The 20,862-nt window shown below is 38.3% G+C and overlaps 1 protein-coding gene across 1 annotated transcript; it reads left to right on the plus strand.

Moving 5' to 3' along the window:
• Positions 1-9,621: 9,621 nt before the first annotated feature.
• Positions 9,622-18,591, plus strand: LOC108681570 (nucleolar GTP-binding protein 2). The gene is given in 9 exon segments (XM_047884782.1): positions 9,622-9,773; positions 10,959-11,097; positions 11,449-11,567; positions 12,663-12,800; positions 13,660-13,788; positions 14,413-14,583; positions 16,351-16,782; positions 17,305-17,496; positions 17,767-18,591. Coding segments are annotated over 9 exon segments (2,223 nt in total). The 5' UTR covers positions 9,622-9,668; the 3' UTR covers positions 18,565-18,591.
• Positions 18,592-20,862: the final 2,271 nt, after the last annotated feature.

A 20,862-nucleotide genomic window follows, 5' to 3' on the forward strand; every position in this document is an offset into this window, starting at 1 on the left:
GAAAAAATTATACATTTTCTATATAAAATTCCCTCAAAAATTTTTGGTTATTGTTGTTGTTCTTGACTTGCTGAAGGTGTTAAGATGACCTTACACAGGCCACCTTTCACACCAGGACATGGCTATGGTCAACAAAGTTTGATGAAGTTTCACAACTTGCAGTTTAATTACTTTGGTCAATTTGACATGAAATTAGTTTCTTTTTTTTTCTTCTTTGATCAGACACTCTTCACTTGCAGGGCTCCCCGTTACCCCTCACAGCTTCCTTATATACGTTTGTTACTTGTATGACATGTGCCCATTGCTTTAATAATGATATGTTTCATATGCCTTTACTCACTAAATTACCATAAATAAAGTTGATGATCAAATGGATGCAGAGTTTGCTCAATCTATGCTTGACTTGATCACATGACAGCCAGATACAGTAGCAGAGAAGAAATTTTTTTAAGATTTTTTATGAATCCAATGACCAGTTAAGTAACATGGAAACCAGCATTGCCAGATGGACAGTGAATGAAATTTTGAATTAGATCAGGGAATTAAAAATAAACTGATTCTAAAAAAATTTGCCAGGCAAGTATAGTACCATCAAACAGGGTAATAAGGGACGGTTTTGAGCATTTTTTGTTAATAACTTCTTACCATTAAACATTTCAAAAACAAGTTTGGGCTCATTTTAAAGCTCTTTGCAAGGGCTATCAAATTGCATCTCCAAAAAATATTCCAGATGCTATTAATAGAGTGCCAGATGCAATATAAAAGCATCCTGAATTATCCCTGGGAATGGGGTAATCTGGGACACTTGAAATAAAACTCAATTTTAAAATGTTTGAAGCATGCAAAGTGCACTCATCCATTCCTAACAGTACTCTTTAGTCCTCCTCGTCCTTGTAGATGGTGTAGATGTAGAATAACTGACATTTTCTGTTATTTTTACTTGTTTTTCCTTTGATGATATGATATTAACATATCCATATATTATCATATTATTAAAGTGATATTACAGTATCCATGGAAATGCCATTGTGCATTTACAATGACCTTGTCCACTGCAAGCGTCACATCAGCCACCAAGTATCATATCATTTCATCTGTGTCTGTAAGACCTTATGACCTTATGATGAGTTTGGGATTTCCTAGTCCCTGGTCATGCTGATGTGCTGCCTTCGTCATCCTCTGTCTCCGAGTTGTCGCTAGGCAGGTCACCCCACCCTCGGGTCCCAGATAAAACGTTGGACGTGTTCCATCTATTTGCCCTCCTTTGGGCCAGCTGATGCAAGATGCTGTTGCTTGTCACTCGCTGAGGGTAGTTTCCCATTACTGGAAAATCCGGGATCTTTCTCAGCCACTTGTCCAGTTGTCTCTAGAATGTTGCAAGGGTAAATGTTGCAGCTTACAGGATGGCTTGTAATTTCTAAACCATTTTAATTTGGTCAAGTGAATTCACTATAACAAAAGATCATAAAAACATACCTGAAACAGAAATGAATATTTTAATAACAGCCATAATATTTTTTGGAGAAACAAATCATAGTTTAGGTTAATTACTTTTCATTCTATGTTGCCTGGTGCACAATTCTATCTATGACATTTTGTGATGACTGCTGATGCATTAATTTTAAGTAAATAAATTTTTTTTCACTGAGCAAGATAAATGTAATCAAAATTTTTTGTTGTTAATTGATTTTTTGGTTAACTGGAGCCTTTGCTAGCTGAGGTTCTAATGTAAATGCATTTTTTATTTTTTTTTATTTTTTTTTTATTTTTTCATATATTTAAATATATTAAGTGGCAGTCTTTAATTTATATTGAGGTATTGTTATTCATGCTTTAGTATAAATGTACTATGAATGACAAATTGGTATATAAACTTGTTGCCTTTAGTGTGCATTAGGTTCCAATAAATTGAATGTTTTTGGTAGTATGTTGAAGCCAGTTAAATGGTCAATATTTAGCTCATTACCTTGCTCCATACAAACTTTACAAAGCTAATGAATAGACTCATCAATAATTGTTTACCCAAAAATCCCTAAGTGGTGAACACCACCTTGGCCTGTTGGCCATTATTGAAGGCAATAAGTGCCCTTATTAGCCATCCATTATGATCCATATAATGTTATTGTTAGTAGGGTAACTGCAACATAAAAAATAACACCTCAAAAATACAAAAAAATAAAAAAAATCAAATAAATAAAAAAAATCATGAAAAAATCAAAAAAATCATTGATTTTTGATTTTTAAAAAAAAATCAAAAAAATCGCCAACCCTGTTTTTAGGGGTGCCCCTTATTACCCCGGGGGGTGTCCCTTATTGCCCTGTCGTGAGGAAATGGCCACTATTTTTTAATGAACTTGAGATATGCAAATTCCGTCAATCACATTTCTAAGGAAACACCAGTGTGCAACTTTTATGCATGTAAAATTTTTTAATAGAGCAAATTTTTTCTGCTACAGACCTTAGCAGAGGTACGTTTCCAAAATCTCACTTATCAAACTTTTTTTCAAGGATTATTTAGAGATAGTAAATGTATGATTTCTTAATTTGCTTTAATAAAATAGTATAGTACTAATAGCATAGTAAAATGATAGTAGTAAAGGATAGTAAAAATGTAGATCTTTACGCCACTATTTTTAGTTTTGCAATATTTTGATTAGTTTAGCAGTCATTATTAACCCCGCCCATCCCTTATTACGCCGTTTGATAGTATTATTGAATAGTAATATTGGCATTAAAGAATAGAACATGCTTGGCCACTTGCCAATTTCTGTAATGTTCTTGACTCATCTGCTAGGGATCTGAGAGCTGGCCTTTAGACCAGATCTATCCAAAACTGATGTTGAATCAAGTAGTTCCAAAACATCCACCAATTTTCAAGGTGGGATGCACTTCTATTTAAAACATATATACAGTGTATATCACTACAGTGTTGTATTGTCATAAGTGAAAGCCAAGGTGTTTTTTAAGAGCTTTATTCAAGAAGAATGCAACATCCTGAAACAAAATTGCACTACTATTAAAACAGTACTGCCACAACATGAAGGGAATATATTGATATGTGAATATCTTGCACATACATCAAGAAATTACAAAATACTTATAAGGAGAACAGTAGTTCAAAGAACAGAACAGTAACATACAGGAACCAGTCTAATTTTAATAATAGACATTAGTTCTAGAGCAGTAACTTACTAGAATAAACTACATGTTATACAGAATACTATGTACATGTGAGTGATACAACAAAAATTTCACAAGACATTGTTTTTCATTTATGGGTACTGGAGAATTATAGAGGAACTGGGGAGTTGTCACAGATTAACAACTCCCCAGAAGCATTGAACGTTAGGACAAATGATACCTGGTTCAGTTGCCCATTACATCTGGTGGCCCACAGCATCCCATTAAACACAGTACCAGTTCTAGGATTAATGTGAAGAAAGAACTTACCTTGATTAGGATGAGATGGACAAGGCATCACCAATGAAAGTATTGTTGTTAGGTGCTTCTTTTCTGTGCACTTCTGATTGCACTATATTTAGACAGGGCATTTAGGGAATCTGAAGAATTTTGGAAGTCAGGTCAGCAGTGGGTACAAGGGCTGCAATTGAGTGAGTAAAAGAGTAGAACACAGGTCTGACAGAAAGGTATAAACAGCAGTTCATTAAGATAATATTGGTTTTTCTAGAGTTTTTGAGTAAATTTTATATAAAATCAAGGCCTGAAAGCTACAAGTGTTTCTGCAACAATGGAGTAAGCATATAAGACTTGGCTTCTCTTGAGGAGGCACTGAACCTTCTCAGCAATATGTATAAAGAAGCCTAGGTGTATAAGGAATGGTAATAAGTTGGTTAGGAATAGGATATGCAAAAGGTCAGTTGTATGGATTGGTGGTGCACATTGACGTGACTGGGCATGCTTTGTGTAGGCAGATTATGCTGTTGTTGCATGGTTTGAAGCATCAGCAGTAGACTCCTGCGTCTCAAAATAATTTTCTCGAAATGAACCGGGACAGACGAAACGAGACGAGAAAATTCCAGGAAAAAAATAACGGGACAAGGTAAAATTGGTCCCGGAATAAACGTATGAACCGAGACAAACTTCTGTCCCGGACTTAAAATTTGTGTCCTGGTAAATTATGAACCGGGACAAGACAGACCGATTTGAAATGAGACATACCAATGTAGCAGTTTTGACTATTGTTATGCGGGTGTGATGAACTCGTCATCAGCTTGTATTTGTCTATTGCAGCTACTTAGTTTATGGGGAATTAAAGTTGGTGTTTTCTAAGTTTTATTAAGCAAAGTTAAAAACAAGTTACATAGTTTATTACATGGGATCAGCAGCTTATGAGAGACATCAAGGATTGTGCCAAATGAGTCGTTAAGAAATTGCAAATTGTGGGGACAAGAAGTAGTAAAGAATTAGCTAATAAGAGAAACATGGAGTAGTAAAGAGTTTGAGACTAGAGAGGAACCTGAGTAGTCCAGAATTAGCAAATAAAGAGGAACATGGACAGGTGATGATGCCTATACTATGGTGCAGATAAATTGAATGAGCACTTGATCAGACTATTGCACTTGCTGGTTGAATTCTGTTTATACTGTAATTCTGTAATACTGTAAAGAAAATAAGAAAAGAACAATATTAACTAACACAAAGTAAAATGAATGATCTACCTGTCCACTCAATATATTATTAAAAATGAGAATAAAGATCATGAACGCAGGAAGGTTGTGCTATAAAAATAGTATTTACAACCCCCGGTAACACCAAGACGAGACGAGATTTGTTTTAATTATTTAAGACAAAACAAGTTTTTCGATTACGATATGAATCAATTCAAAAACATGGGTTGAAGAATGCCAAGTTATCCCTTTATTGCTAATAGAGCCATAGACAGTTACTAGTTAAATTGAGTTAATTGCAGATTTAGCAAAACTTGTCTAACTAACTGACATGGCAGTTAATTAGTGGTCCGACAAACACCCTAAACCTGTTGAGGTATGGCTGAGTATTGAGTAAAAAATGTTACTCTTAAGTCTTAAATAAGGCTTCGATGGCACTTTATGGGAACCATACGAGTATGGGTCGAGTTCATTACGCATTTGGAACGAGATCAGGCGCCATGGACTTGCGGTATTTTTCAAAAATTGCGGTATTTTTCAATAAACTTAGGAAGTCAGGCTCATGAATAGCTTGGAGACCGCCATGACTGCACACGCCCAACCAGCTTGGCGTCTGGGTTGAAACTGAACTTGAGCCGACCAACTGCCAAGCCCCACAGCAAGCAGTGGAAGCCTTGGCTCGGCTTGCCTTATTTCGCCCACCTCAGCCCGTTTGGCGCCATATTTGGGGGGTTTTGAGGTTAGCCGATTTAGACTCGTGAATCGGACTCTATGGTGTGTGGGGCCCTTTAGTCTTATGGTCCTACCTACCTCACCTGTTACCTGTACTGTCTGTACATGAGCATGTGGGACTGGGACATTGGAAATAATTTTAGAGGCTTCCAGTGCTTGTGCACTTGGCACTGCCCAGCCTGGTATAGGAGTCAGAAGTGAACTTGAAGGAGAGTCTAAAAAACTCTCTGCAGTCTGCCTTGTCACTATGTCTATGTATTACTTACATGTAATCTTAATCCTACCTAACCTTGCGCTTGCTGCATGACCAAAAAGCCTTTGGATACTGTGTATGTGCTGCAATTGGCAGATATCTTAACTCATTATTATTCTTATGGCAGCAAGCCCACCTGCATGGGGCCATAGTTTCCTCCCAGTTCTCAAACCAGTGACAGACCAGGGCTATAAGACAAGTAGACTAGATTCCATACCAGTAACAAACTGCCAAAAGATAATAGCGCGGTGCCGCCGTAAGTCTTCAACCAATACTTTAAGCATGCTTGCTTGATGCTCATGTCATAAGCAGGCACTCAGGCAGTTCCTCATTCAACTGAATCTACTCCGGAGTCTGGCCTATCCTCTTCGCCTTCCAACCTAACCTATTTTGTGTTCATGGTTTCACGCTGTCCCAGCTCTGTCACAAAATTCTTGCAAACAATCGCTGGCTCTACTGGCAGACTTGTACCGCCTTTCTAACTTCCTGCAGCCAATGAAGTTAGGTTAGGTCCGCTCACGCTCAGCCGGCTCAGGTTTGTTTAGGGTAGAGAAATGTTGCAACTTGTGTAGGTTAGGCGGGCCTGAAAAGGGCAGGCCGAAAGAGGATTGGCCAGATGCAGTATGGGCATGCTTACCTTTACTTTTAGCAAGCTTATTTTGTAGCTCTACCGGTAGACGTCCGAAGTAGGGGCTTTCAGCACTTGACTTCATAGGCTGTTATGCCCACTACCTAGCATTCTTACCTACGGAAAGAAATTTTTTTTTAATTAATTTTAAGACTTTGGGTGTGACGAGATCACACCTCCCAGTCTGAGCACAACTTGATTTTTCTCTGAGCCTTTCTTTCTCTTGCCAACAGTCGTTCACAGATTAATCTCTAGCTCACTCTCACCAGCCAGTGGTTGTTGTGTGAAAGAAGAGATGAAAGGATTAGTTACTGGGCATCGTCGTAGGGTGTTTACCATGAGTAACTGCTTAACGGTGACTGATGTGGCTGTGTCATTGACGATAAATATATTATAATTTCAATCATTTTATTGGAGTCTTTACATGCAAACTACAGTCTTACATGCAAATGTTTCAACTAGTTATCTATTTTTTTTTCTCAACAAGATGGCTAATACTCGAGGCATCTTTTTTTGGAAAGAAATTCACTTATGTGGACGTCATTAAATGCCGCATTAAATTTTTTTTGTTTTATAATGAAGCATTTCATCCATGATGTACCAGAGATATGTCTACCTAGATTGAATCAATGGGGCACAAAAGTTTAGCATACATTTATTTTGCTTAGTATTACTGCTGCTTTAATAAATCATTAAACGCTGCATGGACACGCTTCCAAGGTGGTATTGCTACGCAAGCAAATGTGTAGCCTTATATTTATTTTTTATCTTTTGCGTTCCTTCGCACACTGTTATGAAAATGACAACAAATTCCGCCCATTTTGAGCACTACAATGGGTGATTGATAACAAATTAAAGTGTTTCACTAATGTTTCCATTAATTTTAGAACATTTAGCCTGCATTAGCGTAGGCCACACCGGCATGACTGCTTCGTAACAAACCGTACACAAAATTCGTAACAAATAAATGTGAAATTAAATCCACATATTTCTATGCTCACAGGGCTGTAGTGGAGATTTTTTTTGCATATTTACCTCCTTTCGTTTTTTATTAAAATGATGAAACAAGTTAATTCAACCACTTTGGCACGCCCCATTTCTTTGATTCATATCAAATATTTATTAAATTAAATACGCACATTTCACAGCTCATTGTGCCAGTGCAAAAATTTTTTCGCACTCTTGCCTTATCAGGTTTTAAATTAATAATAAAATGGGTGAATTCAACCATTAAGGTGCACCAAATTCCCTCAATTCTTGATCAATAATTATGAAATTAAATGAACAATTGGGACATTTTTATCACATTACTTCAGGTTTACGTCTGCGTTCAGGTAAGGTTAATATTGGTTCCACCTGTTTTACCATTTTAGTTGAAAACGGGAAGTTGTGAAAATGTAAAAAAATCTTTGTCACAGTACAATGTTTATTAGAATTTGCTTATTTAATTACAGAATTATTTGTCACGAATTGAGGAAATGGCGTTTAACGAAGTGGTTGAAATATCCCATGTTACCGTTTTAATTGAAAACAAGCGGTGGTAAAAATGAAAAAATCGTTGCCACGGCGCTCCGGGCATTAGCGCTATAGGCTTATTTACCTTTATCAATATTGGTCACAAACTGAATGAATGGGTAGTGCTAAACTTGTTGAATTCTCCGTGCCGGGATTACCTCTGTAGCCCACTTTACGATCACTGACTTGCATTGGACAAGTAAAATTTACTCTGTCCAATGTTGTCAATTGTGTCATTTTCATCAAGAAAAAATTTATATTTTATGGAAGTACCTAATAAAATTTATGTAAAAAAACCTGGATTTTCCGATGTATTTAATACAGGTTCGAATGATCGAATATACTTGGATAAAATTTAATTCTAAAACTACAGTGTGACTTCTAATTCTAGTCCATAGAGTGATCATGAATTGCATGATCCTGCTAGTCACTTAGAAATATTGTTCTGATTATAATTGTGCATTTTTTCCATAAATGAGAAAATGCGCTAAAAAGAGATCTGGGTAAAAAAACATCGCTGGGAGTCATGAGCTGCACGTGTAGTGTACAAATTGTCAAACAAACGTTCGAACTTCGACTTCGGACTGCCGCCCCCTTATCGCCCCCCTATCGCCTTTTTCTTCTTTACCGCCCCCCAAAATTTTTCCACCGCCCCTAGGGGGGCGATATCGCCCACTTTGGAAACCACTGTTTTAAATTAATAATAAAATGGGTGAATTCAACCATTTAGGTGCACCAAATTCCCTCGATTCTTGATCAATAATTATGAAATTAAATGAACAATTGGGACATTTTTATCACATTACTTCAGGTTTATGTCTGCGTTCAGGTAAGGTTAGGATTGGTTCCACCTGTTTTACCATTTTAGTTGAAAACAGGAAGTTGTGAAAATGTAAAAAAATCCTTGTCACAGTGCAATGTTTATTAGAATTTGCTTATTTAATTACAGAATTATTTGTCACGAATTGAGGAAATTGCGCTTAATGAAGTGGTTGAAATATCCCATGTTACCGTTTTAATTGAAAACGAGCGGTGGTAAAAATGAAAAAATCGTTGCCACGGCACTCCGGGCATTAGCGCTATAGGCTTATTTACCTTTATCAATATTGGTCACAAACTGAGTGAATGGGTAATGCTAAACTTGTTGAATTCTCCGCGCCGGGATTACCTCTGTAGCCCACTTTACGATCACTGACTTGCATTGGACAAGTAAAATTTACTTTATCCAATGTTGTCAATTGTGTCATTTTCATCAAGAAAAAATGTATATTTTTTGGAAGTACCTAATAAAATTTATGTAAAAAAAAACCTGGATTTTCCGATGTATTTAATACAGGTTCGAATGATTGAATATACTAGGATAAAATTTAATTCTAAAACTACAGTGTGACTTCTAATTCTAGTTCATAGAGTGATCATGAATTGCATGATCCTGCTAGTCACTTAGAAATATTGTTCTGATTGATAAACTCGTGATTTACAGAGTGCGGGGCATTGTTAAATCAATCTTATTCACAACCATTTAACGCAATAATGACTGAACTACACCATTAGTAGATTAAATCAGCTAGAAAATTTCAATTTAAATTCATGCTCAATTCAATTTTTGTTGTTAATGCTTATCACTTTTTTAGGTCTGTAGACTTTCATTGCAATATTTTGATTAGTTCCTCGCATCTGGCTGATTCTTTCTGAGGGGTTCTTTGGATTTTTTTATTATTTTTTTAAATAAAAAAAAATCACCAACCCTGCCTACATGGTGTTTCAAGTGTCAACTGAATAGCTGTTTGGGCATACTGGCCACATGCTGGCCTGGCTATCATCTTCTTAAGGTATAGATGAGAATTTGTTCTAATTATGTTCTTAACTGTATCATCTCTGAGCAGAGTGCAGACTAATTGTATTATAAAACATGGCAAAAATAAAATCAGACAGCAAAAGTCCTAAAGGCAAAAAACTGAAAGGATTAAATAAAAAATCCAACAGCTGCCTTAATCCTGACCGAGATGTTTCTAAGGTGAGTACTGTGTATTGTATGTATTTAGTATTGCTATATTATTTCTAAGGCAAGTACAGTGTATTGTACCTATGTATTTAGTATTCCTATATTATTATTTCTAAGGTGAGAATACTGTGTAGTGAATTAACTATTTTGTTTAATGCCAAATTTGTAAAAAAAATTAAAGACTTTGCTGTAAAATTACTATGAATTGCATGCAAAAATTAAGATAGTGAGTGTAAAGGCAAGATGGAATTCTAAATAGTAATTTATTAATTAACTATCAATCCAGCTTAGTACCTTCCTCAATTAAAAAAATATCAGCTTAATATGAAATGAAAATCTAATTTAAAATTCTTCGGTCAACTATGATATGTGCGCTTGTTCATATATTATGCCTCCTAAATTCCTCTATGTGAAAAGGTTAATAAAAACTGAGTGTTTATGTTTTTAGCCTAGTTGCATTCTAGTTTCATTGCCAAATGCATACTGCCTTATCCTTATGGTTTCAACGAGGTTTACATTCTAGGAATAACCATAATTCATCTATTCATATCTGATACCACCTGGTTACTAGATAAGCTCCAAAATATTGGCTAAAAATACAGGTTAACCTAGTTTACAAATTTTAGACCCAATATAATGTGTACTTGCTCCTGTATAACCCTTACCCAATTCCAACTTGGCTGCAACTATGAGTGCACTTATGACTAAGTTTTCAAAGCTATTGTCTTGATGGTTCCAAGTAGACTGAACCATAAAATTCAATTTTTATTTTGCCAGTGTGTGTATGTGCCACAAAATACAAAATTTGAATATAATTCATGACATTTGAGTTCATATTTAAGCAGAATATATGTGTATAATTGTGATTAGCCAGTAAATTTCAGCAATGTGGAATAATTTTATGATATGTGTTTGATGGGTAGATGCAACTCTTGATTAGACAAAAAACAATCCAAGCTCATGGACAGTTCATAAAATTATTAATCTCAAGTTGTTTTTTCTTTTACTCATATAAAATTTTTCTGACTGTCAAAAATAATTTCAAATAGTTCAAAACATTGCTAAAATATAGCAGCATTGCATTCTTTTCAGAGCATTTGCCATGTAGGATATAAAATTAAAATAAGATCTGAAGCTGATTCAAGTTATGAAATGCAAATGAAATATTTTTACTTATCCTGCCTGTGCTACATTCAGGTACAACTGAAGGGGGCACCGTATGCCCGCAGCAAAGCCACCATCAAGCGGTTGCAGATGTACCGCACTGGCAAGGCTAAACGAGATCCTAAGGGAAAAATAATCAAGCCTGCAATATTTCAAGGATGGCTGCCATCAGGTATCGCAATATTTAATTTTTGAACAGATCATCTGCCACAAGTGATGTCTTGCTAAAGTTGTTATCTAGTTGGTTAATTTAATTGTAATCCTATCATATCATATACTCAAGATTCTCCTTTGAAAAAATGGTGACTGACATTTGAAATGAAATAAATTTTGTGTTTGAAACAAAGTTGCCTATGAATAGCTTGATCAACTTACTCATAATGCTGTTGCCATAAAGGAAACATCAAATTTATTTTCAGCTGAATAGGTTTTTTTTTTTGCCTTACGGTATTGAAGTCTAAATTTATGATATAAATAAGTATGGATTAATTTGATAATTAACTACTAATAACTTCTTTAACAGGAACACAGTCTCGGGTAGCCCCCCACCAGAAGTGGTTTGGCAACACTCGGGTGGTGAAGCAAGATGCCCTCCAGAAGTTCCAGACTGAAATGGGCAAAGTGGTGAAGGATCCATACAAGGTACAGGCTCAGATCATACATTTTCTGTAATCCTTGCAGGATCAATATAAGGCATGGCTTTATCCATACCACTTTGTGGAGGATCTCTGCAAGGAACAGGTCATTTAATTTAAGTACAGTTTATCCTTTTTTGGCCCCAAGTACAGTTTATCATTTTTAGCACATTTTCTCATTTATGGAAAAAGGCGCTATTGTGCTCGCCATGTCCATCTGTCTGTCTGTCCGTGCATGACTTTGCGTTTTCGTCGATGAGAAAATGCGCTCTCTGTCACTCACTGCAGTGAGTACTGAGTTATATTTTTTGGCTCTAAGTTTCTAATTCATTCTTGCTTGACTATGGGGCTGGTTACTGTGTGGATGAAGAGCTGACTGTTTAGGAGGAAGCAATTAAGATGGCCTGATGCAATGCCCTCAGTAGTGGACTTTTCCTTTACTTATCTATTATCTACTTTACCATGAAGGAATAAGGAGAAGAAGTGATGTCTTCCAAATCGCCTTTTTGTAACACATGTCACGCTGGTGATCCTTAGTATTATATTTATTTAGGCTCAGGCATCCAAAAATCTTGATGAGTGCCTGGTTTTAGAGTTATTGTGAACAATCTGATGGCTTGCACATGTCTAATTTCCTCACCTCCTACATCCCTTTTATGACTCATACAGTGCATGATGACATTCATATGGCTTATTGCTTCATGTAGTCACTCAATTAGGTAATGTCACTCAATTTAGGGTTTGTTACTCATTTTAGGCACTGCTGCATATGCAGTGGTTACCCTAATCTGATTTGCTTGATAATTAATTGTTTATTTTTGGAAAAACTTCAATGAATGTCATGACTTGTGCTTTGAGAAATGAAAGATTTTTGATAAACTATAATTTATGTCTGAACTAGGTATATATAGCTGCTTCATTGTTAACAGTGTTTATGTGTCATGAATTTTAATGCATTTTTTGTTCAAGCTATCAAATCTTGTTCTCACTATTCAATTGAACAGATTTATTGCACAGGATTTTATTCTTAGTTTATTTATAATTTATAGTTATTTATATTTAGTAATTTATTTGTTTATACTCAAAATATTTCTTCCAAAAGGTCGTGATGAGACAAACCAATCTTCCAATATCTCTACTGAATGAGAAGGCCAAACATGCTCGTGTTCACCTGCTGGACACAGAGCCTTACCACACAGTCTTTGGCAAGAAGAAGACGCGCAAAAGACCTTCTCTTTCTGTAAGTTATAAATTGTATACCATGCATTCTTCAGCAAGAAGTAGACACCAAAAGACCTCTTTCTGTAAGCTAAAATCTGTATACCACACAGTCTTTGGCAAGAAGAAGACCCGCAAAAGACCTTCTCTTTCTGTAAGTTATAAATTGGGTGTGGCGAGTAGAGCTTGCTACTAGCTATTATGCCATTCTTTATGCTATCCTTTATCTTTACCACGTGTATTGAGTGTATTTATAGTGAGCACTTTAAATGCATATGTACGTACACAAATGCAATTGCTGTAAAGAGACTGACGGAAATAAATCTCTCCTAATAACTTTTTTTACTTGTTATTGATAACAAGTAAAAAATGTATAACAAGTTTACCGATAACTAAAAGCTAAATACTGAAACACTTTCCACTATATATATAGCATAAATATGTCTATATTTTGTTTAAACACGGGTGGTTAATGGCCAGAGAATTTGTCAATTTGAGTTTTCAGGGTTGAACAATACCTATTCTTCAGATGACATTAGTTGATCAAAATGCAAGTTCAAGGGATTAATATCAATTTATTAACGACGTTTCGAATGTGATAACATTCATTTTCAAGTTACAGGAAGCATTGAATAATGTCTATACGTGCAGGCAGCAGACTGCTTGAGTATGCCAAGCAGGCTGTTCCCACTATATATATATATATACTATAACTATGTCTATACGTGCAGGCAGCAGACTGCATAGAGTATGCCAAGCAGGCTGTTCCCACTATATATATACTATAACTACATCTATACGTGCAGGCAGCAGACTGCATAGAGTATGCCAAGCAGGCTGTTCCCACTATATATATACTATAACTACATCTATACGTGCAGGCAGCAGACTGCATAGAGTATGCCAAGCAGGCTGCTGAGGCCCTGGAGCGCTATGACCCCAGCAAGGATGGATCATTGGTCAACGAAACTGACGGGTCAAAAGACGCGGCACCAGTCTGGTTTTCAAAGGTCTGTTCACTAATTTGGAATATTAACATGAATTTATTTTTATTTATTTATTTTTTTACTTTAATTTTATTAACATGAATTTACCTCCAATAAGGACGTAATTTACTACCTACTTAATAGAAAGAAAAAGCAATTGGATACCATTTACGAAAGCTGACAGATCATGGATTTTCTTTTTGGCCTCTGTTAGGCTTAATAACTCAGAAATAACTAAGTTAATAACATGGAAATAACTAAGCCAGCTTCTTGTCTCAAGGTAAATCGTGATCTAAGATTTGTGTGCCCAGTTTGGCCAGAGCAGAAGGATCTGGAGCGAGCTGTACAGAGCTGTAGTGCCCAACAATTGTGTGTGCAGATTGGTCAGAGCAAGAGGATCTGGAGCGAGCTGTACAGAGCTGTAGTGCCCAACAATTGTGTGTGCAGATTGGCCAGAGCAGGAGGATCTGGAGCGAGCTGTAAAGAGCTGTAGTGCCCAACAATTGTGTGTGCAGATTGGCCAGAGCAAGAGGATCTGGAGCGAGCTGTACAAAGCTCCACGGAGAATTGGATGCTTAATAAAGCTACATAAAGAGCGGCTAAAAATATAAATAAATATATACCTAATAAAGCTAAACAAATGTGCAGATTGGCCAGAGCAAGAGGATATGGAGCGAGCTGTACAAGGTGATCGACTCCTCGGACGTGGTGGTGCAGGTGCTGGATGCTAGGGATCCCCTGGGCACACGGTCTCTGCTGGTCGAGAAATACCTTACTGAGAAAGCGCCGCATAAGCACCTTATATTCGTGCTTAACAAGGTGGGTCATAAGTTATATTCGTGCTTAACAAGGTGGGTCATAAGTTATATTCATGCTTAACTATGTGGGTCATAAGTTGTATTCGTGCTTAACAAGGTGGGTCATAAGTTATATTCGTGCTTAACAAGGTGGGTCATAAGTTATATTCGTGCTTAAATATTCGTGCTTAACTAGGTGGGTCATAAGTTATTTTCGTGCTTAACTATGTGGGTCATAAGTTATATTCGTGCTTAACAAGGTGGGTCATAAGTTATATTTGTGCTTAACAAGGTGGGTCATAAGTTATATTCGTGCTTAATAAGGTGGGTCATAAGTTATATTCGTGCTTAATAAGGTGGGTCATAAGTTATATTCGTGCTTAACAAGGTGGGTCATTAGTTATTTTCGTGCTTAACAAGGTGAGTCATAAGTTATATTCGTGCTTAACAAAGTGGGTCATAAGCTATATTCGGGCTTAACAGGTGGGTCATAAGTTATTTTTGTGCTTAACAAGGTGGGTCATAAGTTATTTTCGTGCTTAACTAGGTGGGTCATAAGTTATATTCGTGCTGAACAAGGTGGGTCATAAGTTATATTCGTGCTTAATAAGGTGGGTCATAAGTTATATTCCTTCTTAAAAAGGTTGGTCATAAGTTGTATTTGTGCTTACCAAAGTGAGTCATTAGACCTACCTAACAGGAGGCGCCGGATAAGATGTTGACGCAATGTCTGCTCTATAAACTCTAAACTTTATTTTCTAATTCAAAATTTTCCCAAGCAAGTGGAAAACAAAACCATTTTGCTATCAGCTTTCCTTGTCATTTACATTTTGTACAGCGAACCATTAAATCCATAACACGGAGTTCCACTCATTACTTGAAGTCCCCTGAAAGAAACTGGCCTCACTGAATGTCTACACGACCAGTCTAAAATGAGTGCCGGCAGCATACCGAATAACTATTGTGGGTGGTAGTTTATGGGAGTTTATGGGTAGTTTATGGAAGTTTATTTTCTATTGTGGGTGGTAGTTTATGAGAGAGAAGTGGATAGAAACGGCCAGCTGTCAGCGAGAGTCAAAATGCTTTGGCTAGTTATTCATCAGGCTCCTGAAAACCGTAATGCCTTCAGAACATCGTAACTACCGACGAGTTGTAGGAATGATAACGTGTTCTGGGATAAGTGCTGGCCGAACTAAGAAGTGAGCTCAAATATTACACCAACCAACCATGCTTGAAGTTTTACGTTTTGTTAATTGGACACTTGATACGGAGCGACGCATGACTTCAAACAATGAGTATCCTGATTGCCTTCAAGTAACTTATATTCGTGCTTAATAAAGTGCTCCCAGTGCTATCTGCTTCCAATTTTTATTAATAAAGAGATCTCGGTGCTATCTGCTTCCAATTTTTATTAATAAAGAGATCTCAGTGCTATCTGCTCCCAATTTTTATTAATAAAGAGATCTCGGTGCTATCTGCTTCCAATTTTTATTAATAAAGAGATCTCAGTTCTATCTGCTTCCAATTTTTATCAATAAAGAGATCTCAGTGCTATCTGCTCACAATTTTTATTAAATTAATTATTTTGCCTGCTGTTTCTTGTGGTGCCTGTGTCTGAGGTTCTTCTTTATTGATAGTCTTTAATAAGTTGTTAGATTGTTGCCAACCATAAGATTACTACATAACGTCAATCTAAATTGACGTATCTGTAGTTCCCGTCTTGTAGTTTGGTATTGAATTCTTCGTGCATATGTTATTTATACAATTCATAATTGCTTTGTTGCTGCAGGTGGACCTGGTACCGGTGTGGGTGACACAGAAATGGGTGGCCATTCTGTCGAAGGAGCGCCCCACGATGGCGTTTCACTCGTCAATGAACAACAGCTTTGGCAAGGGCGCCCTCATCTCCCTCCTGCGGCAGTTCGCGGTGCTGCACAAGGACAAGAAGAACATCAGCGTCGACACATAACCGTTACTTATAACTGAGCAGGTGTGCAATGTGGCGCCCATTGCTGGCGAGACGAAGGTGTGGCAGTACGTGACGCTCATGAACAGCATATTTCTGATCGACTGCCCCGGAGTGGTCCCGCCGTCACACGAGTCCGAGGAGGACCTCGTGCTCAAAGGCACCGTCAGAGTCGAGTATGTTTCAAACCCTCAGGACTACATCCCTTTCATCATGGCCCGTTGCAAGCACTCGTATCTCTCCACTACCTATAAGGTGAGTTCAAAACAAAAGACTTGTGAGGTCATACAATAGGCGTGTATTAAATACTAGTATTGTACTAGTGACATGTGTCACGTACCAGTATACCAATGACGCATTTCGGAGCAAATTCATGCACAACAGGTCTATCTATATAAGAACCATGTCTTATGATTTGGTTCCAAAATCGGAGGTCAGTTTTGTACAAGTGAGATGTGCCAACAAATGTAAAATAAGCGGAGATAGGGCCTTGTTTCATAAAAAAGGTCTATATATAGACGGAATCTTTTTCATATGCGCACTACACAGACTATGTTTTATAAAACATCACTATGAGGGCCAATTCTGGAAAATTGGTCGGGAAGTAATAAGCAGGCAATAAGTAATTGGCAGGCAATAAGTAATAGGCAGGCAATAAGTAATAGGATATTACCACCTAGCCCCACCCACCAGTGGTCACGTAACATTCTAATCCTACCATCTGCCTCACAACGCACTAACCCCACCATTTGTCACATAACGTCCCTACCTCACCAGGTTTCGGAGTGGGGCACCTGCCAGGACTTCCTGGAGGCGGTGGGGCGTCGCATGGGGCGCCTTCTGAGGGGCGGGGAGCCCGACCTCAACGCTGTCGCCAAGCTCATTCTGAACGACTGGCAGCGTGGCAAGATCCCGTACTTTGTGCCGCCCCCGGGGCACGATGATTCGGAGTACCGCGCAACAAAACAGGTGAGCAAATACGGGCTTAAACCAATTAATGAGCTTTGGTGGTAGTACTAAGTACTGCAACCCTCTCACTGTCCAGTAAACATTATTACACAATCTGCACTTGGAACTGTTAGGGCAGCGTGAAATGTGAAGTATTTGAATAATTGTGTATGACATTGATTTATTCGTTGAGGTCTGATGACTTGCATCAGGGCTACCTCTACTAAACATCTATCATACGATATTATCCACTTGGTTGAGAACATGTAAAACATTGCCATAAATTTGCAGGTTGAGAACAGTGAACTCGAGAAGCGCACGCGCGAACGGCAGGAGGAGGAGGAGCGTCAGGAGCTGTTGAGGGCGGGAGTGATCGCCAGGAAGGAGGACCTGACGTACAGGCACTTCCCTGACATGGGCGACAGTGGTCAGGAAAGTGGAAATTCTGATGAGGAACAGAGCGCCCCTAGTGCACCAAAGCTGGTGCCGGGGGTGATTCAGAATTTGCAACGAATTGTAACATCAGTAAGGTTTGACGAGGAGCCGAAAGCTAAACCCGAAAGCGGGTCAATAAACCTTGATAATGAGACCCGCGATGATGATGTCGACCAAGTTCCCAAGGAGGGTGATGATGATGTCGACCAAGTTCCCAAGGAGGGTGATGATGATGACGACCAAGTTCCCATGGAGGGTGAAGACGAGCTATCATCTGACGAGGACTGCGACGGTGCCGCAGATTTTGCGGTACCGGCCCTTGAGCTGCAGGAATTTACGGACGATAAAACGCCTGTGGTAAGACAGACGTCGGCGGCGCCGAGATACAAGAAGCAGATGGCGGCCGCGCGGAGGAAGAGGAAGCACAAGGACGACGCGGTGCTGCAGCTCGCCGACCCTGCGCTCAACATGCGCGTTAGTGCGAAGCAGCGGCGGCGTGAGATCAGAGAAAACATGGAGAAGAACCAGCCTAAGTGCTATTACGATATTGTTAATGTCAAGAACAAGAATAGAAACAAAGTTAAGCCTGTCGACCCTGACCTTGCTAACCGAGGTCATATGAAGAAAAAACCAAAACCTTCCAAAAAGCGCTGACCTAGTGTAATAAAAAACTCCTTGTGACGAAAATTCGTTCCAATAACCTTCTTTTGGTGTGGATTTTTATGCTCTTTGACATCGGAAATTCCGATTAGTACAATTTTACTGAAACTGCACAAATTTACCCTGTTGTTGGGACACATTGAACGCCATGTGATGCAACTTATCGGTGACCGAAAAGGGCTGCTTCTTACCCCGGTCTGCGCTAGAGCTACGTTATCATTCTTTTGATCATCGTTCTTCTTATAATCTTGAACAGCTATGACTAGTAGAAAATCATAGACTAGCGCTTGAACAGTTTTCAGATTGCCACCTGCTCCGAAAATTAATATACAAGAAAATTAGAACTATATGTTGCAGAAGTACATAAATATAGCTAGGTATTCAATATTTGCAATTAAACTTTTGAAACACACTATACCTAGGTTTAGACTTGATTTTCGGTATAAGGTTGACCCACGAGAATTTCTAACTTCCATTGCCTCATCTTTGTGACGTCTTTGAGATCGAAAAACGTAAACAATAGTCCGTGCCGGCAGTCGGGCCGTGCGTCACGTGGTTTCGGTTTTATATTCGGCCTGAGCAGGTCAAATAAAATGGCACAAAAACATTATTAACTGTAACTAATCATTTTTTTACGTTACCGCCGTCACTTATAATTGATGAGTGGGAAAATAAATAAATGACAAAACGAAGATGTGCCGACGGAGGAAGGACAAACTGCTATTAGGCTAGTATTAGCTACTGCCTACTTATAGGCTATGCCAGATTTCCAGTACTAGGCCGCCGGGCCCCGCCCAGTATGCAACTGTGCACTACAGTCACTACTACCTAGGCAGTAATGGCTGCCGTTCTGCTAATGGTTGAAGGAAGGGAGGCGCCACTCCAACGAATTGATTTTTTAAGCTAACACTGTATATTCTTGCATCTCTGTCATTATTCTTGTTAGTTGTTAACATTTATCATTTGGTTGATCAGTTAGGTGTTGCCATTTTTTCAGGAAATTTATTTTGAATATTCAAAAAATTACTGAGAAGTTAGAACATGAGAATAAGTATCAAAATTTGTGATAAATTGAACATAAATAATATGCAGAAATCTAGGCCTATCCAGGCAGGCACGTGATTGAAATGGGATTAACCGGATTATAGAGAGGGCTTTTTCCATCCCTGTATACCTAATCTGTCTGTCTGTCAGACTGTGACACTCACTCAGTTACTGTTATTTTATTTTGTCATCATCTGAGCATTCTGAGAGACGAGAGAGAGTCCATTACTGTCCAAACTCCAAATTGTCCATAGGGAGTCTCGTTTGGTCACTCGTCGAAGTAAGACGTGTGGTGTATAACTCTCCTTAAAAAGCCGGTTGTGACGCAGAGCCCAGAAAACGGGTAGCTGTGTATTGAAGTGTGGTGTCGTGAAGTGTACTGTGTAGTGTCGTGAAGTGTAGTGTCGTGAAGACAACCGTGATTTGCACAAACGCCTGCGCGAAAAAAATATAATTAGATTGATTTACGCGAGAAATTTCCCCGTTTATATACATCTTCCTGAGTGTGGGGTTGTCCCCCATGTCCCTTATGATCTACCTCTGATTCTGAGTATGAGGCTATGGAATTTTGGAACATGCCAGGCTAAATTGTAGCATATGGCCTGGAATTGGGGTGTACCCCTGACCCATGGTCAGGAAGATGTGCCAGGTGCGCGGGAATTTATATTGTCATTTTAACGACCTGCACGGTGCGCCGTGCGCCGACAGCGCTGTACTTTTAGAAAGCTAAAATAGTTTAAATATGGACGCGCGGCAATGCAAATTACGTAATCACACTGACCGTACACACAAACCTGTATCCGCACTGTGTTGTGGTTGGATACGAGTTAACTAGATTGCTACCGCATCAACTCAGGACTCAGGTTCTAAGAGTCATAATCTCTCTTCCAGCAAAGTTTGCGAAATTCATAATTAGCTGCATAAAATACTCTCTGCTGTGGTGTTCGAGTTCCACTGACAATAATAAAATGTAAGACATGTCCGGGTTACTTCTGACTCTTCCGGTTGTCCGCCTTGTCGGATACGGAACGTACGGTAATCGTAAACTGTGGCTGTTATACATACGAAATGTAAACAGACAGTGTTCAGTGTTGCCATATGACTTCTTCTAAAATAAAGATGGCCGGGATTACGCGAACACGTGCGCGAAGATATTCAATTTTCATTACATTGCGCAAACTGTGCACAGCAATAGCTTAAAAAAAGTGAAAATGCACGGGAAAATTCACCAAAAACATACATCATCCT

This window comes from Hyalella azteca, unplaced genomic scaffold, assembly GCF_000764305.2.
Source record: "Hyalella azteca isolate HAZT.00-mixed unplaced genomic scaffold, Hazt_2.0.2 contig16191, whole genome shotgun sequence".
NCBI lineage: Eukaryota > Metazoa > Arthropoda > Malacostraca > Amphipoda > Hyalellidae > Hyalella > Hyalella azteca.